This window comes from Talaromyces atroroseus (assembly GCF_001907595.1).
Source record: "Talaromyces atroroseus strain IBT 11181 chromosome Unknown scaffold_4, whole genome shotgun sequence".
NCBI classification, from domain to species: Eukaryota; Fungi; Ascomycota; class Eurotiomycetes; order Eurotiales; family Trichocomaceae; genus Talaromyces; species Talaromyces atroroseus.
Window position 1 is genome coordinate 1,671,046 of NW_017971436.1, and position 26,755 is coordinate 1,697,800.

The 26,755-nt window shown below is 39.4% G+C and overlaps 4 protein-coding genes across 4 annotated transcripts, besides 4 other annotated features; 3 read left to right on the forward strand and 1 right to left on the reverse strand.

The window, feature by feature from the left end:
• Positions 1-222: 222 nt before the first annotated feature.
• Positions 223-12,556, forward strand: UA08_04451 (hypothetical protein; the record flags this gene model as incomplete). The annotated part of the gene is made up of 9 exons (XM_020266776.1): positions 223-1,224; positions 1,304-4,362; positions 4,450-4,658; positions 4,728-6,446; positions 6,573-6,912; positions 6,982-7,685; positions 7,735-8,357; positions 8,412-9,558; positions 9,624-12,556. The coding sequence occupies 9 exons, from the start codon at positions 223-225 to the stop codon at positions 12,554-12,556; spliced, it is 11,736 nt and encodes a 3,911-aa protein (XP_020120442.1).
• Positions 12,557-13,947: 1,391 nt separating this feature from the next.
• Positions 13,948-14,550, forward strand: UA08_04452 (hypothetical protein; the record flags this gene model as incomplete). Its single annotated transcript, XM_020266777.1, has 1 exon — positions 13,948-14,550. One exon carries the CDS (start codon positions 13,948-13,950, stop codon positions 14,548-14,550), a length of 603 nt encoding a protein of 200 aa, XP_020120441.1.
• A 1,376-nt stretch (positions 14,551-15,926) lies between these two features.
• On the reverse strand, positions 15,927-18,184 carry UA08_04453 (hypothetical protein; the record flags this gene model as incomplete). The annotated part of the gene is made up of 4 exons (XM_020266778.1): positions 15,927-17,223; positions 17,292-17,567; positions 17,628-18,003; positions 18,151-18,184. The coding sequence occupies 4 exons, from the start codon at positions 18,182-18,184 to the stop codon at positions 15,927-15,929; spliced, it is 1,983 nt and encodes a 660-aa protein (XP_020120842.1).
• A 570-nt stretch (positions 18,185-18,754) lies between these two features.
• UA08_04454 (hypothetical protein) lies at positions 18,755-19,816 on the forward strand (the record flags this gene model as incomplete). The annotated part of the gene is made up of 1 exon (XM_020266779.1): positions 18,755-19,816. The coding sequence occupies one exon, from the start codon at positions 18,755-18,757 to the stop codon at positions 19,814-19,816; it is 1,062 nt and encodes a 353-aa protein (XP_020120841.1).
• A 13-nt stretch (positions 19,817-19,829) lies between these two features.
• Positions 19,830-19,998: a repeat region (Identified by RepeatMasker using a combination of RepBase library and repeat library created with RepeatScout).
• Positions 19,999-20,310: a repeat region (Identified by RepeatMasker using a combination of RepBase library and repeat library created with RepeatScout).
• A 47-nt stretch (positions 20,311-20,357) lies between these two features.
• Positions 20,358-20,740: a repeat region (Identified by RepeatMasker using a combination of RepBase library and repeat library created with RepeatScout).
• Positions 20,741-26,755: part of a repeat region (Identified by RepeatMasker using a combination of RepBase library and repeat library created with RepeatScout) that runs on past the window's edge.

Below are 26,755 nucleotides of genomic sequence, written 5' to 3' on the forward strand. Positions count from 1 at the left end.
GTTGACCCTCTGGTGGTAGTTGGATCTTAGAATAGTACATTATGGTCAGATTAGATGCTATAAACCTGGACCTTCTTAATTTCAACTCAAGTGATCTTTATAGTGGCCTTACTCCTTAAATTGATCTACGGTTATACCTAGGTGTATTTGACTTTTCTGATTTTATATATTCTGTCATTAAATAATCTATAAAAAAAAAAAGGCCTTCCAAGAGCATCCAACATGGGCACCATCCATACGCCTATTAAAGAGGCCAATGAGCCAATTGCCGTTGTTGGTAGTGCCTGTCGATTCCCGGGATCATTGAATACTCCATCCATGCTTTGGGATTTTCTGTGCAAACCTCATGATCTCCTTACCAAAATTTCCAACGAAAGATTCAACCCAGACGCATTCTACCATCCAGATGGAATGCATCACGGTACCTCTAACGTGAAGGAGTCATATCTCCTTCGTGAAGATCACCGCGCCTTTGACGCCGGCTTCTTCAACATTAAGCCTGTCGAAGCTCATTCAATTGACCCACAACAAAGGTTGCTGATGGAGACAGTCTATGAGTCTCTCGAGGCTGCCGGAATGTCTATAGAATCACTAGCTGGCTCACAGACGGGAGTATACGTAGGCTTGATGTGCGGTGACTTCAGTGAACATCTCCAACGTGACCCTCAGTCATTGCCTACATATATGCCCACAGGAACGGCTCGCAGTATCATATCCAACAGGGTGTCTTACTTCTTCGACTGGCATGGACCATCAATGACTATTGATACCGCCTGTTCTTCTAGCTTAGTTGCTGTCCACCAGGCAGTGCAGCAGCTGCGAAGCGGCGAGTCAGATGTTGTTATTGCAGCTGGTGCCAACCTTATTCTTGGACCTGAGCTGTACATTGGGGAGGCCAAATTGAAAATGTTATCTGCCGATAGCCGGTCGCGAATGTGGGACGTCGATGCTGATGGATATGCACGAGGGGAAGGAATTGCCTCGGTAGTTCTGAAAAGGCTCAGTGCTGCTCTTCAGGATGGTGATCACATCGAGTGTGTGATCCGCGAAATTGGAGTCAATCAAGATGGCAGAACAAAAGGGATCACAATGCCAAATGAATTGGCTCAAGCTGACCTGATAGAAAGAACTTACTTGAAGGCAGGCTTGAATCCTAAAGACAAGAACCAGCGCTGTCAGTTTTTTGAAGCCCACGGGACTGGCACTTCAGCAGGCGATGCTCGTGTAAGTCTTGAGTTCCCTCTCTCCCCCCGCCCATTTTACAGTTCCATATATCAAAGCATGATAGCTGAGACAATAATAGGAGGCAGAGGGTATTAGTAGGGCATTTTTTGGCCATGAATTTGGCAATTCTGACGTAGAAAATGTGCTGTATGTGGGCTCGATCAAGACAGTGATAGGTCATACCGAAGGCACTGCAGGCTTAGCAGGGCTCTTGAAAGCCTCCCTCGCCGTTCAGCATGGAATCATCCCACCAAATATGCTCTTTAATTCTCTCAACCCAACAGTCAGCCAGTTTTATAATAACCTAGAAATTGTGACAACCGCTAAACAATGGCCCAAAGTCGAAGGACCTCGCCGAGCCAGTGTCAATAGTTTCGGCTTTGGGGGCACAAATTGTCACGTGATCGTTGAGAGTTTTGAAGATTCAAGCAGCGAACACGAGCAGGTGAAAGAAGTGCAAGTGCCTTTCACTCCTTTTGTGTTTTCTGCTGCATCTGAAAAAGCGCTAGAGGCAAATTTAATGGCCTATTCATCTCACCTTCGATTGAATCCCGATCTCAATCTCGGTGACTTTGCTTTCACGCTACACTCAAGAAGATCAGCGCTCGGGGTACGAGCAGCCTTTGCAGCTAGGTCTTCTGATAGCCTCTGTGCGGCTATAGATGAACGCATTCAGCTCCATAAGACGGACACGAGCACGCCACTCGGTGTCAGACCTAACACCGCTGCTCCATCTATCTTGGTTGTCTTCACTGGACAAGGAGCGCAATGGCCAGAAATGGGACGTCAACTGATATTATCATCGGCCTTTGTTCGTAAATCCCTAGAAGAACTGGATCAAACGCTTCAAGATTTGCCAGATGCAGATAGACCTTCATGGTCTCTGGTGGAGCAGCTACTTGCTGATCGCTCTCACTCGCGCGTTGGAGAGGCTGCCATCTCACAACCCTTATGCACTGCTCTTCAAATTGTTCTAGTAGAACTCTTAAGAGCTGCTGGGATTAGTTTCAAGGCTGTTGTAGGTCATTCATCAGGTGAGATTGCCGCGGCATATGCAGCTGCGTTCATTTCTCGCGAGGATGCGATCAAGATTGCATTCTATCGAGGTCTAGTCGCGAAATACGCGGGACAAGATCGACCAGGCGCGATGATGGCAGTGGGGACATCATTTGACGACGCCAATGACCTCTGCGCTTTGGACACCTTTGAAGGTCGTCTTTCTGTTGCGGCGTGCAATTCCTCATCCAGTGTGACTTTGTCTGGAGATGCGGATGCCATTGAGGAGGCTAGGTTCATTCTTGCTGAAGAAAAGAAATTTGTCAGAACCATAAAAGTGGACAAGGCCTACCACTCTCATCATATGCTTCCTTGTGCGGAGCCCTACGTTAGTGCGCTTCTTGAGTGTAATATTGAGCCGAAACAGCCAAAGACTGGCAGTTGTCACTGGTACTCGAGTACTTACCAGGGAATTAAGATGGAGGCTCAAGACGAGCTCAAAGGAGTGTACTGGAAAGATAACATGGTGAACCCCGTGCTCTTTTCACAGGCTATAGAGGCCGCAGCATCCAATGAGGATCCTTTCAATCTTGTTATTGAGGTTGGTCCACATCACGCCTTAAAAGGACCTGTTCTTCAAACATTGCAAGATACTTATGGCCAATCTATCCTTTATACGGGCCTCCTCAGTCGGGATAAACATGATGTGGAGAGCTATGCCAATGCACTAGGTTATTTTTGGAGCCACTTCAGTCCGACTGGTGTCGAACTTGGCCAGTACGACGATTGTCTCTCTGGAGGTCAAAAGAGACAAATTATACCCTCATTGCCGTCCTATCAATGGGATCATGACCGGACCTTCTGGCACGAAACCCGCTTATCAAGAGCTCATCGTAACCGCAAGGATCCATACCATCCTTTACTGGGTTCGAGAACACTAGAAGGGACAGAATCAGAAATGCGCTGGAGAAATATACTTCGGCCTAGCGAACTTCCTTGGGTTCATGGACACCAACTACAAGGCCAGATGGTGTTTCCAGCGACAGGATATATTGCCACAGCTATAGAAGCTGCAAAATACATGGTCAAAAACATCCCTATATGTCTAATTGAAGTGTGTGACTTTGTTATTGGAAAGCCCTTAACGTTTGATGACGACCAGTCCGGCGTTGAGATGTTGTTCACATTGTCCGATATTTCTAAGAACAGTTCGGGGTTGTATTCAGCCTCATTCAGGTACCACGCATGGACAAATCAGGAGTCAGATACATTGTCATTGTTAGCCTCTGGCTGCATTGTGGTAACTATAGATGAGACATCATCTTCGAATGATGTGCTTCCACCACGAAGTCCTGAACAACCGAATATGGCATCTGTGAGGGAGGATCAATTCTACGCTTCTCTTGACGACCTTGGTTATGGCTATTCTGGGGATTTCAGATGTCTTTCATCAATGAAGAGGAAGCTTAACTACGGTTCCGCCTACGTATCTGTGCCACAGCAGGAAGCCGTTGACGCTGTTCTTGTACATCCCGCCTTCCTAGATGTCGGCTTCCAGTCCATATTCCTGGCCTACGGGTGGCCCAACGATGGAAGCCTTGATCAACTACATGTCCCTAGAAGCATCTCAAGGATCCGGATCAACTTTGCTCTCTGCCAGAAGGACTTAGTTCCTGGGACACAGCTACAATTGGACTCTCACCTGACAGATAATCCGTTGACCGCGGGCGCTATACGTGGGGACGTTGATATATTTGGAGCTGATGGACAATCCACCCTTATTCAGGTTCAGGGTATACAAGTGGTTGGACTTTCAGATGGAAGCCCTCAGTTAGACCGGCAATTGTACTCAGAACACATTTGGGGCCTGGCAATCCCTGACGCTCAATGCGCAGCAGATAATCGCGCAACACCGGAGGATTACGAGCTTGCATGGAGTCTGGAACGTGTATCAATCTTCTACATGAAGAAATTACAGGCTGATATCAAGCCAGAGGAAAGAATAAACCTGGAATGGTATCACCATGCACTTTTCGATTTCGTTTCTCATATTCTTTCCAAGACAGAGAAAGGCAAACAACGTTTTGCAAAGAGAGAATGGCTTGACGATACTTGGGAACAAATATTAGAGATCATGACACGGTAAGTACCACTCCATATTTCTCCATGACCTTATAGGTACCTATGCATGTGCCAATTTCTCATACCTTGCACTAGATACCCTGATAGCATAGAAATGAAACTTACTCGTACGGTTGGCGAGAATCTCGCAGCTGCTGTTCGAGGCGAGACAAACATTTTACAGCATTTACTCGCCGACGGTCTCTTAAACAAGTATTATACGGACGCGATGGGTCTCAAAGAAACAACAGAGTTCCTAGCCAAGTCTGTTGCCCAGGTTGTGCATCGCTATCCACATATGAAGATACTTGAGATTGGTAAGAAAATATATATATATCAAATAATTCTATTTGTTAATACCTTTGTGTTCTAACTTTGCATCTTAGGCGCCGGTACTGGTGGAGCCACGAAATCCATCATGAGAGACATCGGCCGGTCCTTCTCTTCTTATACATACACGGACATTTCAACTGGTTTCTTTGAAACTGCCAAAGGAATCTTCGCTCAGAATCTGGACAGAATGATTTTCAAAGCTTTGGATATAGAGAAGGATATACTTGAACAGGGCTATGCAGAGCATTCTTATGACCTTATCATAGGATCCTTGGTTCTACATGCTACTTCTAGCCTGCGGAAAACGATGGAAAATACACGTCGACTGCTGAAGCCAGGAGGCTATCTCATAATACTTGAGATAATCAGCAATGATGTGATCAGAACAGGATTTGCTATGAGCGGCCTGCCTGGTTGGTGGTTGGGTAGAAATGATGGCCGTCGTTTCTCTCCGTGTGTATCTTCCGCTGAGTGGCATAACCTGCTTGTAGAGACCGGGTTTTCAGGAATAGACTCACTCAGCCCTGAAACTGACATCTTACCACGTCCTTTGTCTGTGATCATATCTCAAGCTGTGGATGATCAGGTCAATCTTCTCAGGGAACCTCTTCAATATCCAGGCCAGACACTAGGGAACACACAAGATTGGGATCTTGTAATCATTGGTGGAGAGACGCTCCGAACGATAAAACTAATAGATGAAGTAATCCGCCTGCTTCAGCCCTGGTACTTGCCAGTTACACGAATCCGCTCTCTGCACGATACCGAACGCTTGTCCAATATATCAGCCAAGAGTGTCGTGCTAAGTGTTACAGAGCTCGACCAACCCATATTCCTGGATTTCAGCCCTGAGACTATGGAAGGTCTCAAAAGGCTACTTGGCTATCAGCGAACCATTCTCTGGGTCACCCAAGGTTGCAGAGTTGATGAACCTTACATGAATATGACCGTTGGGTTTTGCCGAACCCTGGCCCTTGAAGCTCCAGATACCCAGCTGCAGCTCCTAGATCTAGACATATCACGTAGGCCTGATGCTCGACTGCTTGCCGAGTCACTCTTGAGATTAAACTTCACACAGGTTCCCGAGGTCTTGTGGTCCGTTGAGCAGGAGATAGTCCAAGAGGCTGGGAAACTGTTAATTCCGCGTCTTATTTTGAATCAAGAGCAAAATAATCGCTACAATGCCGCAAGAAGGACCATATTCGACACCAAGGATGTGCGCCAAACTCCTGTTATTCTACAACCCACACCCGTCGGTTATAGTCTTGTCAAGCACGAGCTGGATTTGTGCCCGAATGACGTTCAGGTCGCAGTTAGTCACTCAACGTTGGTACCGATTGCAAATTCAATGTACGGTATTGCTGGGATAAATATATCCACTGGCAAGAGCGTTTTGGGCTTCTCCACTATCAATGGTTCCCAGCTTGCTATAAATACTGACAGGCTTATTGAATACAATTCATCCAAAATAGGGGAGAGCAGTCGCCTGATCTCTCTTCTGTTGGTTGAGATGGAGGTGGACAACATCCTTTCAGTTTGTACATCCGATGAGCATATTCTGCTCCATCAAGCATCTGCAGAATTAGCGGAAAGACTTGGAGAGCGGGCCCATGAGAAAGGGCTCAGAATATCCTTTACTACGTCTCATGGAAAGCCTCTGGACAAGACCTGGATTACCGTCCATCCATGCTCTCCACTACGTACTATTAAGGCAACTGTGCCTCTAGAAGTTTCGATTTTCATTGATTATTCAACCAACGACGATGGCGTTGGTGAGTTAATATCGTCCTGCCTTCCTGATACGTGTTGGCGAATTACATCTACGGACGACAGATTTCGTACCAGAATATCGGGGCAAAAACTTTTTGAGAAGCTCAAAGATTTCATTAAACGCGTAGGGACGGTAGACATTGATTCTTCCAGCCACTCGTCCCCGGTTCAAATGAGTCCAATGGATATTGCAGGGAACGGTAAAACTGCAAGCTCCACGATTGTCAATTGGAGTGGCACCACTGAGGTCTCAGTGAAGTTGTCATCTATCGATAGCCAAATCAACTTTGCACCTGACAAGACATATGTGTTATTTGGGTTGACAAGCGATCTGGGACAGTCACTGTGTGACTGGATGGCTGCTCATGGAGCCCGGAATATTGTCCTAACTAGTAGAAACCCGAAGATCGATCAAAGGTGGTTGGACCAAATGAAACGCACGGGTGTGAGGTTGCAAGTCTTCTGCAAGTAAGTGAGCCTCTCTTTCCTGGGGAAAAAAAAATGTACGCTGTCAAGAAGCTAACTTACGTTTTACAGTGATATAACCGATAAAGTGGCAGTCCAAGCAATTGTTTCAGAAATACGTGCCACATTCCCACCAATTGGGGGTATTGCCCAAGGAGCAATGGTATTGGAAGACGCTTCATTCTTTGACATGTCATTTGAAACTATGGACAAGGTCTTGAAACCGAAAGTACTAGGTAGTATTCACCTTGATGAGCTATTCCAAAACGATGACCTTGACTTCTTCATCTTCTTCTCATCACTAGCATCGGTAAGCGGAAATCGCGGTCAATCCAACTACAGTGCTGCGAACATGTTCATGACCGCCTTGGCTTTTCAACGTCGACGAAAGGGGCTCGCCGCGTCTGTTCTCCATATCGGTGCCATTATGGGTGTTGGCTACGTTATGAGAGAAGTGAGCGAAACCGTCTTTCCTGCGATCCGTCGTGCCGGGTTCACGTGGATGCCTGAGCGTGGCTTCCACCAATGTTTCGCTGAAGCTATTGTTTCTGGACGGCCACAATCTGGTCGCAGTCCGGAGATTGTCACTGGACTCCGACTAATCAATGCTAACGAGGAAGAACCTGCTCCTTGGATGAATATCCCCAGATTCCAACATTGCATTGACCGCAGTGGTACGGCGGGACTTAGGGAGGGTCATGGAAATGCAGTCGTAGCAGTTAAGACGCGGCTGCTAGTGGCATCAACTCGGGAAGAAGCCCTGGAGATGATTCAATGTGAGGCAGTGTCAGTACATCTCGTCAACAAACAGCTAACAAGCGTCAGATGCATTCTTCGCAAAGCTGCAGGCAGCTTTGCAGCTTCACATCGACGATCCTGCCGTTCAAAGGCAGGTTCTGAGTTCTGGGGCGGATGAATTGGGCTTTGACTCTCTGGTTGCTGTTGAAATTCGGTCATGGTTCCTCAAAGAACTTGAAGTCGACATGCCTGTGCTTAAGATCCTTGGCGGGGCCTCTGTCTCAGACCTTCTTATTTTCGCCCTTGATAAGCTGCCTGATGAACTAATCCCAAAAGTTGCGGCGATCCCTGAAGCTGTAGTAAACACGAGCAAAATCAAGAAAGATACGGTGACACCGCATTTCTCGCCATCAAGCGTTATTAGCTCAAAAGCAACCAGTGATGGGGAAAGCCTCTTCTCGCCAGTCAATGGCTCTTCCCCTCCACAGAACTCTGTTGTCTCCCTTGTGTCTTCGTCGTCCTCTACGTATGACAAGGAAGAGCATTTCACCCCGAATTATGAGCCTAAGTTTGAAAAGGTAGTGCCATTATCTTTTGGACAGTCACGATTTTGGTTCTTAAAGCATTATCATGAAGACCAGACAACGTTCAACATTACATTCTCGACTCGACTTAAAGGTCCAGTGCGAATTCGTGACCTGGAAAACGCGGTGAGAACGATGGGCTATCGTCATGAGGCACTGCGAACGTGCTTTTTTGTACAGGATTCCAACCAGCAGCCGATGCAGGGAATTCTAGAGAAATCTTCCCTGTGTCTGGAGAAAATGAACATTCAGAATTCAAGTCAAGTCGCGGAAGAGTTTGAAGCAATGAAGAATCATGTTTTCGACATAGAGAATGGAGAAATTATGAGGGTTATTCTCCTGTCCCTTAACCCGTTAAATAGCTTCCTCATTATCGGTTACCACCACATCAATATGGACGGTGCAAGCCTGGAAGTATTCCTGAGGGACCTTGAGTTGGTCTACTGTCGTAAACCACTGAGTCAACCAGTATACCAGTATTCCGCTTTCTCGCTATGGCAAAGAAAGGAAATCGAATCCGGCAAAATGAAAGACGAGCTTCAGTACTGGAAGTCCGAATTTGCAGATCCTCCTACTCCATTGCCATTGCTCCCTTTCTCCTCTACGAACAGACGCGAGGCAGTTTCAACATACAGTCATTATCGTGCCGATGTTCGAATTAATTCTCAGTTGGCAGAACAGATAAAGAATATGTGTTCGAAAAGGAAAACCAGTATTTACCATTTTTATCTCTCCGTATATGAGGCAATGCTCTTCCGGCTCTTGGACACGAACGATCTCTGCATCGGCATGGCAGATGCCAACCGCAGCGAAGATACCTTTGTCAATAGTATGGGGATGTACTTGAACCTGCTTCCACTACGATTTCATCTTCGCTCGAATATGCAATTCATAGATGTGCTGAAAGAAACGCGCCGTAAAGCCTACAGTGCGATGGCTCATTCTCGTCTACCTTTTGACGTTCTTCTTGACGAGCTGAAAGTACCACGCTCCACGTTGTATAGCCCATTGTTTCAAGCTTTTATCAACTACCGCCTGGGAGTCCAAGAAAAGAGAGCCTTCGGAGATCTCGAGTGTGAGGGTGAGGAATACTCGTTAGGCAGAACTGCCTACGATATCAGTCTGGATATTCTTGATAACCAAAACAGCAATACCCTGCTTATGTTCATCGTACAAACGCAGTTATATTCGGCAGAGGATGCAAGGCTTATGTGTAACATCTACGTAAGCCTTCTTGAACAGTTTTCCAAGGATCCAACCCTTCGTCTAGATGAGCCATCTCTCTTTGCAAAGGAGGATATTGCAGAGAATATTCAACTTGGAATGGGTATAGTTTCCTATCTTCTAACGATAGAATGTGGCATTCACTAAAACAATCCTAATACCTTCTAGGACCGAATCACAACTCAGAATGGCCAGAGACCATGGTACACCGCGTCTACCAAATCATAGAGACATTCCCTGACAGTATTGCTCTTAAAGATACGGAGCACAACGAGTTGACATATCGACAGCTGGCTAATCGTATAGGCTGCATAGTATCATCTCTTCTTGAAGCAAATCTAGAAGAACATGCTCCTGTCGGTGTATTTCAAGAACCTTCACCTGATTGGGTCTGTTCAATTCTTGCTGTGATGGCTATTGGAGCCATCTACGTGCCATTTGACGCGAAATCGCCTACATCTCGTCTAGTGTCGATGATGGAAGATTGCCAGCCCACTGCTGTTCTCATCCATGATGCCACGGCCTCGAAGTTTGGAGGCTTGAGGTTGTCCTCTCGGGCAACTGTGATTAATCTTGCTAACATTCCATTAGACATCTCGCACGAGAGTCGTAGTGTCGCAGCCAAAGCATGTGATCCTGCGGTGATACTGTACACCAGCGGTACGACAGGGGTACCGAAAGGGGTCATCTTGTCCCATGAGAGCCTAAGGAATGAGAATGAATTCGAGGTAGTCTCAGGTCCCGAAATTGTCCTTCAACAGAGTGCAATCAGTTTTGATCTCTCACTGAATCAAGTTTTCACGGCTCTGGCACATGGTGGAACACTTGTTATCATTCCAAGATCTATGCGGGGCGATGCAGTCGCAATAGCAAATATAATAGCCAAGGAAAAAGTCACCTATACTGGAGCAACGCCGTCAGAATATCTCAGTTGGCTTCAGTATGGGCGATCTGAGCTTTTGCAAAACAAGGCTTGGAAGTTCGCCATGTCATGCGGAGAGCAGTACCCACAACAACTCGCTAATGAATTCAAACGCCTTGAACTTCCCCATCTAAGCCTGTGGAATGCATATGGACCAACCGAAGCCACTCTTTCGTCGAACAGAATCCAGTTATTCCTGAAAGATGATGATTCAAACCCACAGCATATTCCCGTTGGTTATACACTGACCAATTGTTCGGTATATATCGTAGACCGAGACCTCAATCCGTTGCCTGCTGGAGTACCTGGGGAGGTCTGTATTGGGGGCGCCGGGGTCGCAATAGGCTACTTGAACAACAAGGAGCTTACCACAGAAAAGTTCGTGCCAAACCGGTTTGCAAATCCACATTTCCTGTCGCGTGGGTGGCAACGAATGTATCGAACTGGCGACAGAGGAGTTCTCCAAGATGATGGAGCTCTGAAGATTCTGGGTCGCATTGACGGTGATACACAAATCAAGCTGCGTGGTATTCGGATTGAAATGCAAGACATTGAGAATACCATTCTTCGTGAGGCAAACGGAGCGATATCGGATGTTGTCGTGGTGCCTCGTGGAGATCCTCCAGTCCTTATGGCTCATGCTGTCCTGTCATCCGTCTCTCCGAAGGACCAGACCGGCTTTCTCCAGCATCTAAATACATCTCTTTCTTTACCACAATATATGCGGCCAGCAGCCATTATCCCTATCGATAAAATGCCTCTGACTACTCATGGCAAGATTGACAGAAGTGCGGTGCAGATCCTTTCGATAGCCCATCCCTCCCAAAAGCCATCTCCTGTCACTGAAATCACGCCAATGGAAAATCAACTTTGGCAGATCTGGGAGAATGTCATTTCAAAGGAAGTTTTACAGTTGCACGCCATTGATGGTGATACAGACTTTTTCCATGTCGGAGGCAACTCGATGCTTCTCATCAAACTGCAAGAATTGATCAAACAGAAGTTTGGCACTTCGTTGGGTATCATGCGTCTTTTTGAATGCAGCACGCTGCGTACGATGGCAGCAGCGATTCAAGACGCGTCCGTCACCAGGTCTCCTGATATTGTTCACTGGGAAGAAGAAATAGCTTTTCCCGAAGAGCTGTCAGTCATGGCCTCGTCCCAGTCTACTAACCTTACAAGAAAGCATGCTACTAGTCCTCTAGTAATCATCCTCACTGGTTCTACAGGCTTCCTGGGGAAAGAAATACTCCAACAGTTAATTGCATTGCCAAGTGTCCAGGAAATTCACTGTGTTGCAGTCAGGGATGAGAAAAAGCTTGAGGACATGGTGACCTCCTCAGGCAAGGTAGTAATCCATCAAGGAGACTTGAGCCTTCCACAATGCGGGCTCTCCGATCAATCTGCCTCTGAAATTTTCAGCAAAGCAGACGCAATCATCCACAATGGCGCCGACGTGTCTTTCTTGAAGAGTTATCGATCCTTGAGCCCATCCAATGTCGAATCGACGAAAGAGCTGGTTCGTCTGTCACTACGCCAACGGCAACTTATCCCATTTCACTTTATCTCAACCGTCACTACAGGACGACTGAATAAGAGCGAAACTTTTGGAGAAGTCTCGTTATCATCGACTCCTCCTCCTCCAGGGTTCCCAGATGGTTACGTTGCCAGTAAATGGGCCAGCGAGGCCTTTTTGGAACGGGCAAGTACGAGTTTTAGTCTTCCGGTATACATTCACCGCCCATCGAGCATTACAGGCGAAGGAGCAAGCGATCTCGATGTAATGCACAACATGCTAAAGTATGCACGCCTTACAAAATCCGTGCCTGAATCATCCCGCTGGAAAGGATATATCGACTTTATCAGTGTAGAGAATGTCGCTCGCGGGATCATCCAGGAAGTCCTCCACAGGGAAAACGAAAGTAGTACTCCCGCAAGCAATACCGCTCATGTGAGATACATTCATCATTCCGGAGATATCGTTACCACAGTCGAGTCGTTTAAAGACTACTTGACAAATGAAAGTGGAGAAACCTTTATAGGATTGCCGCTAAGAGAGTGGGTGGAAAGGGCAAAGGAACACGGCCTGAATGTCCTAGTCGCGGGTTACTTGACAGCAAGTGATGAGAGACAGGTGGATGTGGTATTCCAGAGGTTGATTAAATTGAAAGTGGCATAAGGAATTCGTAGATCGGGGCAGAGCGGTTTCTTGAATTTGCTTATTCTCAATGGAGATTGAACATTGATATGACGAGCTTTACTATTTCCATCATCTTGAAAAAATGCAAGGTCAGAAAGAATAAGTTTATTTTTCTGTGCCAAAGGATATCCGGGCCTGCTACTTACGGCCAATTCTACAGTAGAGACCGGCCAATTCTGGCGCCCATGAAATGTAAATATGTGATATTGGTTGCAGATCTTGCCATATCTGTTATCAAAATATCAGGGCGGACTTTATATTTTTATTTTAAATATAGCTATCACCCAAATTCCATGTAATTATGTAATATACTGGACATCTCTGGCTTAAAAGAGCTAGTATTAATACCTAAAACTCTAAGCTCTGGTTCTTGAGTCCTGCCTCTCTCTAGGTTTTGTAATTCCAAAATCACCTTTCGTGCCCAGTCAAGGTCTATTATTTTGTACTGGGTTGGATCACTGGGGATAACCTCACGGAGTCTGTTCCAGACAGAAAGAGGCCAGGCACGCTTTTGCATATTCGAGAGACCATGGAACCAAGATTTCCAAGAGCTTTCTCTCCGGGAAAATAGAAATTAAGAGCGGCCATAGCGATTCTGGTAGGATGATATTATCGTTTTTCTCCAACAGAAGTCTCAATTTGACGGCGGGCTCGGGTAAAGATAGTGGCCTCGTTATTGGCCGGGAGATAGCCACAGAGGATCTGGATCCGGAAGACTCGCTGATGAATGAGCTTGCGAGAAGTGTCATGGGCGAGATAGAGGGGTTTGGGTGCTAATTCAAATCTCGTAGATTGGGTACTTGTTCCAGGATATCAAGTGGGATACGGGAGTGCACTTTGTACCAATCACACCGACTGTGGAAGGAGATGATATAACAACTTTAGGTGACGGGCCTAGGCTGCAAAGCATTTGCTCCGTACCTAATTAAAAAAAATGTAGCAAGTTTGATATTATACTATGTATTGTAAGATTGTGCGCGCTAAGAAAAGTGAGGAGGTTTGTATACTATCGACTAAAGCTCGCTATCCAACAAGAGCACATGAGTGGATTTATGCGCTGCAATCGCCATATTGGGATAGCCGTCAGGTAATCTGGTCTCTAAGCTAAGTTATTCCAAAACTAATATCATTTTGCCAAGTCAATCCTTCTTGAATCGACTTGGGTCCATGCATATAATGATTGGTTCCCATGTCTGACCCCACAGGCTGATGCAAATGTAACGACGCGTTAACCAAGCGACAAAACATCGGAACAACGTACTAGGTAGCTGGGAATGTACCTGCCACAGAATTTTGCGCAATCTCAGGTAAGGTCGGAATGCACTGGGATGCCCTCAGTTAGTTAATGCCCCGGGTATATTAGGGCCGAAATGCAGACAACGGTGGACGATGAACAAACTGTAGGCGCTCACAAGTTTCTTGTCTTTGTGGAACGAAATCGACACTCACTTCACTTGCTTGATCGCGACCGGGCCTATTTGATCGCTCAATTGGATCAAATGTCAGCCAACCAATTATCTTGGCCAAAGAGTGCCGCAGACGTGTCAGACATGTTCGTTTTCATGCTGCAAGCACAGTGGATATCCGCCCAATACCATGGCCGGCACCCAGACTCAGATTTTGCAGATAAAGAATTGTGGAGAATACGGGAGAATCGAGGAGTCAATTCTCAGGGAAAGCTTCGAGAGTATGCAAAGGAGCGTAACATGGATTATAATAGGCTTCGGGATACGGTTCAAGTTAACCAGAAAGCGGGAGCCATAGAGGCGGAGTTGGGAGTTCCCGGCTTGGGAAAGACCTTATACTCTGCCTTCAAACGACTAAGAGATCTGAAGCAAAATGAAATTGAGTCATTCTGCAGGCTATTTCGTGCTAGTGATTCGTTTGCAGATTACAAGAGCTATGCAGCTATAGCGCTGGCATTATTGGACGATTATTTGACTCTGATGCAGCGGCATGATTTAGATCAATAGATAGTGGGATAAAATGACAAACTATGCATGCTTATCGAGAAGTTCTCACCCCTTTTCCAGGTTTCTGATCGTAGGTGTTGCATGGAATGGCGCTACTTTGACGGGGACATCATCCCTCTGAATCATAATCCGTTGCCGTTCAAGAGAAAAGGTCTGGAGAACAAATAGACCATCACTTTCACTCGGCCAATTGAAGCACATATCTGATAGTATATAGGCTACCACTTTCTGAGATAACTCTAGCGGTACCAGGCATAGAGGACCTTCTAATCTCTTCCGATCGAGAGTTGTCCGGTCGAGCGTATGCGACTTATCGTATAGCTGAAACCGAACGTTTCCCCGCACAAGCCGCAGCAAGCAGATTGCTTTGTTTCGATGGTATCCGTAGGGTCCTAGCCTATAGATTGAGGGCGGTTCTGTGGCTTGGGCGCAGTTCACTAGAATGGGTTCTCCACGAACGACATCCTTTATGTCATTTCCACCAAGAAGGGAAAGAATGTAGTGCATCTATCAGCTCGGCGCGTAAGCTTGTGGAGTATATGTTTTTCACGAATAACGTACCCTTGCTTCCAATAGGTCATGCTCTACGAAGTTAACGAGAGCTTTCGATAATTGAGTCCCGTATCTGCCCCGGACACAAAGTGTGGTTGTCGAGTTCTGTTCGAGAACATCATCCAGCCACTTCAGTGCCTGGCCCGACGGAGGGTCCCAAGGCAAAACAGCATAACCTTCGTAGTTGAAAGTCATCTCCTCATCTTGTGCGTCATCCTCGGGAGCGCTCACAACGGCCCCGCGATATTTCCTCGTTGCATTCTACAGTAGTGTATGATGATTAGGTAATCATCCTTTGGCCGTGGGTTCTGAAATCAAGGCGTAGATAGGCCGCATGCGCAAGTGATGAGAGATGTGATAGTCACAGAACGTGTTTATTCTCGAATCAAAGTTTGGGACTGAGTGGAAATTGACTTAATCTCTCTCATAGGTGCTCAAGGCTAGAATATATGAAAAGGGGTCGTTTAACGATGCTTTGGATTGGTCGTGACCTAAGTTTATGAACCATCGATTAGTCACTAAGCCACTACTCCTAACTGATAAACAAGAAAGTGGCAGAAAAGCGAGTCAGGCAGTCATCATTTGGCCTGGGCAATACCAAACAAGCCTTGCTTTCCTCCTCGATCCTGCTAAGTGATTCGCAGCAGGACAAAGCAAGACTTTTATGCCAACGAACTCACCATCAAACCTTGCTATAAATTGGAAGCTGTAATATCAGAGCGAGTTATAAACGCTGCTAGAGATGATCAAGAAAATTGATAGAGAAAGTTAGAACACATGTAATCACATGCATCAGATTACTCAAGATACATTTAGCTACACGATTAGACGGACAGAGCGGCTTCGTCTACAGCTCGCTTTAATTTCCCCTCCGCTTTAGTGTAAACTTGTCCCAGAGACTCGCGTCCGAGATCGTGAATCCATCGCCCATTGGGTTTTAGTCCCATATTTCGAGTCAATAATGAGGACAAATAAAACCAATTGAGAGCTTGCCCAACGGTGCTAACCTCATCACTAACGCGATACGAAGAACGGGAAGAAGATATCCGACCATACAGGTCGGAATCAGTCCAGAGTCGTAGCAAGTGATGTGCTACACTCTGCACGTCGCCCACTTCTACTAAGAATCCGTTTACCTGGTCTTGAACTTGGAGAGGAATACCGCCTGCTTTTGTGGCAATGACAGGCTTGCCCTTGTGGATCGCCTCGGAAACTTTCACTTCAAACCCTTCACACTCTGATAGTTGTAATACAATCGCTGCATTAGATAGCAAGGTATTCAGGACCTGATCAGATGGACCCAGACGCATGACGGTAATATCGTCGGACAGCGCAGACGCATTCTGCCTGATCCACTTGAGCACATCATCGTAGACAAGAGAACCATCAGGATCGTCTACTGAACCATGGCCGCATATCAGAAGCTTGGGTGCCTTTACGTTGGGGGAGTGTTCGGCTAGTAGGCGTCGAAACTCCGCGTACGATTTCAAAACACCTATGATCCCTTTGGACGGGTCAAATCGAGCTATCTGAACAATATACTGATCATCCGGATAGTTGATCGGCGGCATACCAGCGTTTCGACAATCATGGTTGAAGATACGCCCATAGTAAGCATAATCCCAGTCCCTCATATCTTTGTTCAATCCATCTAGCCAGTCCGTAGATGCCGGCATGTAGCCAAGTGTTTCCCTGGGAACATTGTGAGGAACGAATGCAGCCACTGGGTGACTGATGAAAATGTCTGCGAGCTTAATATAAGCCCACAGGAAATCCCATACCTCCGACTGAGGGCTCCCAGGAGTCGAAATTAGATCACTTCGCATCTGAATATGGCTGCGATAAATCACAGGTCTTTTTGGGTCTACCTGTTTCGCAATAGGGATTAGGGCAGGCATCTGAGGGTCATCAATAATGATAATATCAGCACCGCCTTCAGAAGATCGACATAGAGGACCGCCCTTCCGCGTCCAATATCTGCGCGCATTGTCTTCAATCCAATCCATTAGTACTCCTTGTTGGTCCAGGTCCAGTCGCTCATGCGGCTCAGCAACTCCTTGGAGGATGTTATGATTTGTTTTGGTAATACGAAAGACACCCGGTCGTGGTTTCGGCACGTACCTAGAGGTCATAGTCAATCAGTAACGGAACCCGTGATGTCAAAGGTCTGCTATAACGAATCACATTACCATTTGAGATCGACACCAAGTATATGTGAAAATCGGACGAGCGCATGACGCATCAGCGCGACGCCGCCACCCTGGGGTGTCGCACTGAAGAAAGCAATCTTCACCTTTCGACGCGTCAAGTCCTCAACATAATGTTGTACTCCCGACCAAGTCTTTGATCGCACTGTTTTTGAGAATGATTCAAGATCTGCAATGTGGATATGAAATCCAGAATCAACTTCTACCGCTCCGAGAAAATCCACATGTAGAAATGGCAGTTTGTTTGGACCGAAAAATCTGGATACACGAAACATCAGCCAATAATTCGCAGGTTATCGACTGGGTGATTAGTGCTACCTGATGCACTTCCGGGACACAGATTCAGCTTGCTCATCGATCCCCTTTCCTTTCAGATGTGTGACAGCTTCTGAGCCCACTATATGTTCTGCGCCTGGCTCCTCATGTAGTAGAATTGCTATAATATCTAGCTCCAGCCACAAACGTGGGCAGAGGGATGGGCAGTGCGCATGTAAAGACTTGGAAAGTGCGGCTCCAAGTATCTTCTCAGCGTGTATATTGCTGTAGTTCTGGAGCTCTGTGAGGATGAAATGACATATAGCGCCCTCTAAATCTGATCCTTCGAAATCTTGCTCCAAAAAATCGAGAAGGTATGTTTCATTGCGAAGCGCTATCGCAATTCGAGATTTGCCGTCTACAAAGCTACCCGCTATTCCTGCGTACAAAGTCTGTCTTTTTATCAACATTGACGCATGGACAAGTAGGGGTAATTGAGCAAAATCACCTACATCAATGGTTGGCCCTGACCAATCACACCTGACCAAATGGGTTTTCACTTGGTCATGCTGAAATATAGACTCACGCCGGGCGAACCCAAGCGCCTCATGTACTGCCATGATGTAAGGGGCTAATGAGCTTTTCGTACCACAATGAGAGAGTAGCCGATGAAAGTGTGGTTTTTAAAGCCCCATATAGTTCCTAATTATTCGCTTCCTCTAAATGAACTAAACCTGCTTTTTTTTTCGATGGCAGAAGATTCATCTAATAGTGGATGACATCAAGATGTGAGCTGGGGGGGGTCAGAGATTTTCCTGTTACAGCCCTAGGCAGTTTTAACCCTAAAACTTACTCAAGCTTAGGGACCACAGCCAAGGATGTTTTATGAGGATTAGCGTCTGATTGATTGGTTGTTCAAAATGGCTCACCATCGGGGGCGACTACATAGTTCATAGTGAGCCGCAAACGGAAACACAACTCTTTTGGCGAGCTTACCGAGCGTCCTTATGCCCTGTTCGCTAATGAATCATATTTTAATGAGTAATCGAACCGAGGTTACAATATCATGCTCGTGAAAGTGGTAGCGGCCGTCATGACTGACAGCTGACATTTAGGATGCCCCGACTTTTGTCGTTCCCAACACAATGTGAGACACGTCCAATTCAATTACGAACATTATCTCGTACCAAATGGAATCTCTACAAAGGACAAAACTTGTTGTTTTCAGCGCCAAGCAGTATGACCGTTTTTACTTTGACATAGCGGCCTCCAAACCCCACGGAACACTTTGTGACATTGAGTATCTAGATTTTGCTTTGTCTTCAGAAACAGCTTCATTGGCGCGGGGTTATGATGCTGTATGCATCTTTGTCAACGATACGCTTGGCAAGGATACTTTGACGATATTGCACGCCAATGGAGTCCGTGCTATTCTTCTCCGGTGTGCCGGTTTCAACCACGTCGACCTCGTCGCTGCCGGGGAATTGGGCTTGTTCGTTGCTCATGTTCCAGCTTATTCACCTGAAGCTGTTGCCGAATTTGTCATTGCATTAGTTCAGACTTTGAATCGTAAGACCCATCGCGCCTTCAACAGGGTTCGCGAAGCCAACTTCAACATCGAGGGCCTCATAGGAAAAAAGCTTAATGGAAAAACCGTCGGGATCGTTGGCGTTGGCCGAATTGGTCTAGCAACTGCCCGCATCTTCAGTGGATTTGGTTGCAAGATGCTAGCATACGATGTTTATGAAAATCCTGATTTCGCGCGGTACGGTCAATTTGTTGGTCTTGAGCGACTGTTGGCAGAATCCGATATCGTCAGCCTTCATTGTCCGCTAACTGATTCCACGCGGCATTTGATCAACCCGGAGATGCTTTCTATTATGAAACCGGGGGCTTTATTGGTCAACACATCACGCGGCGGTCTGATCGACTCTACGGCAGTTCTCGGGTCTCTCAAGTCACATCATCTCGGTGGACTAGCACTGGATGTATATGAGGCCGAGAGGGGTTTATTCTACAAAGACCACTCGGGAACGATCATCGATGACGACGTTTTGATGCGATTGTTGACCTTTCCAAATGTCCTCATTTGCAGCCACCAGGGCTTCTTTACTGAAGACGCACTTACCGAAATCGCCAATGTCACTTTTGCAAATCTACGTGACTTTGTTGAACGTCGTCCGTGTCCCAGATCCCTTGTAGCGGGCAGGCAAACTGATAGCTCGGTGAAAGTCGAGCCTGTACGTTTGTAACTGACAATGCATTATTGTCACGCGCCTGGATACACCTTAGCTGTCACGGGCTGTGTTGAGGTATGATATGAGGGGTGAACCATACAGAGATTCCTAAAGATAATCCTTGTTAATAACTAAATATAATAATAATCTGATAATGAAAGTATTTCTAAGATAAAAGAGATCTTTTAAAGTATTATTATCGGAAACTTCGGTTACTTTACCATCGAGTATAGCTAGGATAGCTATTAATGGGCAAAGTTAATAGGCTTCTAAGGTCAAAAGGTCACAATAGATAAAAAAAATAAAAATAAGATCTAAATATTCTAATCAATAGAAGATCATATATTTAAATTATCTTAGTTAAGGGGTACTTAATATAGTTAATTTAAGATAATAGAAGAAAACTAAATATATAGTAAATGAGTGTTTTTATACAGTTATTCTTTATTATAGCTATTATAGACTTTCTCTAATATCTTTATTCTTATATTATAGCAATTATAGCTATATTATAATTAATTATAGTAACTATTCTTAATTAGGCCTAGTGCCTACATATTTGTCAGAGAATCAGAACATTACAGCCAATGAACAAGGAACGCTAATGCATGGGAACAAAGGATTATCTGGAAACGTCACACAAGGAGCTAGAATATATTAGAATTAGGGCTATTATAGCTGTCAGAGCTAATTATTAGTATATAACTATGATAGATATAATTAGACTTATTAGAGTCAGATGTAAGGAATAGACTATAATGACTATAATAGAGAAAAGTTATATAAAAATATTTATTTACTCTATATTTAATTTTCTTTTATTATCTTAAATTAACTAAGATAACTTAAATATATAATCTTCTATTAATTAAAATATTTAAAAGTCTTATTCTTATTTCTTTTATCTAATTAGATCTTTTAATCTTAGAAGTCTATTAATGTGACGGGGGTTGCAAGAACGTAGCTGGGATTCGGCTTCGGCCTAGGAATAGATTCGAATATATAACATATATACACGTATGCTCAGCAGCTAATTGCTGCTTTCTAAAGGCCTGAGACTACCCGCGGTTATAAGGTGGTGTCTGCCAAGCCGCTAGTCCAATTAGTGGTGGGAAGCTAGATAAGGTTATATATCTATTATACTTTAAAGCTATTCCTAACTTTATCTAGGATTCTATCTTATAACTATCTCTCTCTTTATAAGGGTGCGTCCCTGAGTCTAAAACTTTATAAGCTTATAAGATTTAGTATATAAAATTAATAATTTTAAATTTATAATAAAATCCTTATTTTTAGTAAAGAAATCAAAGATAGATAATAAGTATTAGATAGAAGATTAAATATATAAAAAATAATTAAGATTAATACTAGTAGTAAGTATATATAAATTTTTATCTTTTTTATTCTAATTTTCTTTTTCTTTCTCTTTTTTTTTTTAGTCTTATCTTCTTTCTTAATAATAAATATTATCTTAATACTATATTTTTTTATTAAAATTTTATTAAATATAGATTTAGTGCATTTTATATTATTAATTTCTTATTTTTTCTATATTAATTTAATGCTTAGGGTAATAGTAAAATAATTTTAATTATTTTATAGTTAAGTATAATAGTTAATTTAAAGTATTTAATTCTAATAATTTAAATCTATTCTAGTTATCTCTTTTTTTAAGAGTAGCATCTTAATACTTAAGAAAATATTAATATAGTAGTAGTTTATTATTATTAATCTAGATTTATCTTTATATTTAGAGTACCTTGCAAAAATATTGTTTATATAGATAAGTTAGCTATATAAAATAAATTATAAAGTTAGATAAATATTAATGCAGTTATTAATAATATAAATAAATAAATAGCTTAAACCTCTATATATTTCTAAAGGTCCTCTAATTAAGTCTTTTAGTATAGTCTCTACTTCTAATATTATGTCTAATAACTCCTAGCCTCCTGCATCTCTAAAGGGTAAGATAAGTGATAATATTTTATATATAGGGTTTTAATATTAATAAGGTATAGAAATATATAGTTAAGTTTTTATATAAATTTCTATATTTAGCCTATTTTTAATTATAGACTATTTTAAATCTTTATAACTATATTAAGCAGTAGTATATTTATTATAATATTATAACTTAGTTATGCATATATTATTAAACATTTAAATATAAATATATTCTTATAAGTATATATTTATACTTTAGTTTAAGTATCTATATTATTAAATATCTCTTATTTTATAACTAATATTAATAATTTATAATACTTTAAGTCTTTATTAGATTACTTAAAGACTTTAGCTAATAAGTTCTATCAGAGTTTAATAGTAAGAGACTTTAATAATTAATATTATATATTAAATAGAGTACTTAAGACTTTAAATTATATATTTAGAAAATATATTATTAAGATAGACTCTAGTGCTAAAATTAATAATAAAAATATAGCCTTAATTTAGTTTAATCTACTTAAAAAGTATTTAATTATAATAATTTATACTATCTTATTAGAGGAGCTTTATCTTTATTATTCTTATTTCTAGTTAATATATTTAGCTGGTAATCCTGCTAACTTTAATAGAGAAAAAGAATCTCTTTTATTTTTCCTTATTAAGCTTATTTATAGGTAGGCACTTATATCTAGATTTTTAGATTCTTAATCTTATAATTTATTCCCTTAACTTTTATAATTAATTAATTAAGTCTTTATTAATTATATAATATAAATTTCTTTTAAATTTTATAATTAATAACCCTTACTAATAGTTTATAATATAAAATAGATTCTATATTTATTCTTAGCTATTATAAATTAAATTTTTCTTTATCTCTTTCTTTCTTACTTTAAGTTATAAATAGTCTTATAATTTTAAAAGTAAGTTTTAAATATAGTATAATCACTAATATTCTTTTTAAATTTCTATATATAATTTTCTTTAAAATAGCTTATCTACTTAATAAGATATATTTTATTTTTTTTAGAGTTTTTTTTCATATAAATTTCTTTAATCTTATATTCTCTAATATTATTTATAATAAGACTATTAAATAGGGTTTTATTTTTAGCTATATCTTTGAATAATTCTAGTAAGGAGATATAGAATACTAGATATAATTGTTAGTATTATGAGGATATTTTTAGCTTATATATATTTGTTCTTTATATATTTAATATTTAGAAAGATCTAATAAACTTAAAATTAAACTTTAATTTTTTCTTATCTAGAGGGTAGATGTTTATAGTTTATAATATCACTTTATTACTAATTTAAAACTGCATTACTATGCGTTTCTTATTAAAATATTTAAACTAATTCTTTAATACTTTCTCTAATAGCTTTTAAAGTTCTTTATATTTAATTTATAATTAAATTACTTATTTAGTTGCTAGTATTTAATCCTTTTTTATCTTTAAGATTTCTTTATTAGAATCTATATCTAGAGGGTTCTAATTAATATTAATATAAATATCTCTCTAAAAGTCTATTAGTACTTTGGTAGATGATATTCCAGTAATGTTATGCATACTATTATTATATATATATTAAGCTAATACTAATCACTATATCTAGTTATTTTATAATAAATTAATATATAATTAAAGGTAATATTCTAATATCTGATTCTATTATTCTATTTGGTTATTAGTTTAAAGATAATAGACTGTGCTAATTCTTCTTCTTATACTAAGGTGTTAATAAAGTATTTTCTAAAATGTGGCTATAAATATCATTGCTTAATTACTTATAATATTCTTAGATATAGTGAAGTATTTAATTACTAATTTGTATATAATCTCTGCTAGTTCTTTTATTAATATAGTAGTAGATATAGATTTATATATAATATATTTTGTTAATAGTTCTATAATAATTATAATGGTATTATATGTTTTTTCTCTCTAATTTAAAGATAGAAATTCTATTATGAAATCTAAGGTAACTAACTCTTAAGGTTTTATAGGTTTTAGTAATGGCTTTATTAGCTTATATTCTTTATATTATAGTATATGATTATGTTGGTACTTTATATATATTAAGTAATAGTATTAAACTGTATTATAAAGTCTTTACTAAAAATATTTTAATAATATTATTTTATATGTTCTTTTGATACTAAAATAACCTTTTTATAGGTTATTATGATTAACTTGCAGGACTTCTTGTCTAAGTATATAGTTATATAGCATATATACTGCGCTTTTAAATCTAAGTAGGTTATTAGCTTTAATATATTAATAGGAATGATCTACTTTTAAATTTAGATCTGTCATCTATTTTTATATATTTCTAGCTTATATGTCTACTTGCTAATAATAATAAATAATAGCAGTAAGCTTTTTAGATATATCTAAATAGATTATTTTAATTGTAGTAACTATTATTACTTTAGATCTTAGTATTAAGAATTCTAGATTTCTTATAATATTAATAATTATTTTTTTTTAATTATTAGATATATTTTAATATCTAGAATTTAAATTATTATTAATTTAAAGAGTTTTTATTACTTTTTTTAGATATATAAATTCTATATTATTAGAACTATATCTATATTTAGAAGATTTTATTTTTATTAAGTAAAGTCCTTAGCTTAGCTTTTTCTTTAATATTAGCAGTAAAATCTGTTAGTTATCTTTAACTTTAATATAATCTAGCTTTTAACTTAATATATCTATAGGATTTTTATATCTTAGCTAATACTTAATATTAAAATTAAATACTATAAGCTTTTTAACTTATTAAGTCTGCCTTTAGTTTAGTTTTTTTATAGTTATAAAATACTAAAGATTATTATAATTTAAAAGAATAATTATAAGCTTATTATTATCTTTTAGATAGTGTTTTTAATATTTAAAGACTTTAATAATAATTAATAGCTCTTTATTATATATTTTATAGTTAAGTTTAGCTAAAGTTATTTTTTAAAAGTAAAATATTATTAGATATTATAATTTATTAGCTTTTAACTAATTTAGGATTATTATTATAATAAAATTTAATATATTAGTTTTTACTCTAAATAGAAGTTTTAATTTAAAATATTTAAGTATAGATACTTATATAAAGTATTTCTTAAGGATTTTAAAGATATTTCATATTTCTTTAGTAAAAATAAACTTTGTATTAGCTTCTTATTCTATTTTTAATCTTTTTTATATCTATTTATAATTCTTAGTTATATTTAATAATAATATAGTAATTATAGAGTATCTCTTAATAAACCTATAATAGAAGTTGGCAAAATCTAAGAATTAAGCTATATCTTATATATTCTTAGATTTAGGCCATTCCTAAATAATAGTAATATATTTAGATTTTATTTAAATACTTTTTATTTTAACTATAAAATCTAAAAAATATATTTTATTAATTTTAAAAGTATATTTTAATAGTTTAATATATAACTTATACTATTATAAATAGTTTAATATCTTATAAATATTTTTTTTATAGGTGGCTTTATTTTTTAAATATATAATAATATTATCTAGATATACTATATAGCTTATATCTAGAAGATTACTTAGTGCTTAATTTATATATAATTAAAAGATTACTAGGATATTTATTAGTCTAAATAGTATAATAATATATTTATAATATTTATATTAGATATAAAAAGCAGTTTTCTATTTATCTTCTTTCTTGATTTAGATATGATGATATACATTCTAGAGATCCAGCTATATGAATATTAATATTTTAGAGAGCTGACTTAGGATCTCTTTAATTAATAATAAAAGGTATTAGTTCTTAACTATAATAATATTTACCTTCTAGTAGTTAATATATAATTATAAGCTACTATCCTTCTTAGATATAAATAAAATAGATACTTTAATAGGATTCTTTAATTTATAAATTTAATTTTTAGTTAGATTTTTTATTAGATACTTTTAAAGTATTTCTTATTTTTTTAGATTTAGTTAATAAATTAAATAATATAATAACTCTTTATTAGACTTTAAATTAATAGTATAATTATAAATTATATATTTAGATAATACTACTATCTATTTCTTTAAGAAGATGTTAAGATATAATTCTAAGTATACTAGTAGTTTTAAAATATTAGTAATTATTAGTTATAAGAGACCTTTAATCTTCTTCTTATCTAGGTTAGTTTTTTTTATTATAACTCTTCTTAGGTCTATAATATAAGCGGTCTCTTTATCCTCTATAGCTTAATAGAATTCTTAGGCTGTGATCTGTTCTATATACAGTTTTAGCATGTGCTCTATAAATATATTACTTCTGTTTTTTGCAGGGTCCTACTACTGTACAGCTCTATAACTTGTATGGTAGAGTGTGAGCTCAGCCTTCTGTTCGATAGGCTGGCAGTAATATTACTATCTTATAATATAGTGGATATCAGGATTTACAGCCAAGTGCTATAGTAATCTAAGTACAATATTGTACCTTTTTATGTTAATAATACTATAAGTCTGCTGGATGCTTCTTAGTTTATTTTTTAAATTAGGAGTAATAATATTTAGCAAAGTCTTTTTATATATTAGTATTAAATATCTATTGATTATCTTTATAATTATAATTAGACCTATTAAAGAATATATATTCTTTTATACTTATTTTTAGTCTATAAAGTTATTTTTAATAATTTTATTAATTAAGATAAGTACTTTTATATAGTCTTTTAAGATTTATATATAAATATATATATTAATATATAATCTTTAATTTAATTATATAATATATAGCTTTAATATTATAATAATATATTAGATTTTATTAAAGAGTTATTTTAAATCTTTTTTAGATCTTTTACTAGAGTCTTTAGAATAATAATTTTTTTTTATATATTTTTTTTTGTTATAGTAAATATATATTAATAATTTTTAGATCTTTAACTTGTTCTTAGAACCTTTAATTTTAGACTTTTTCTAGAAATAATAATTATTATAATAATTATCTTTTTAGTTAGATTTATTA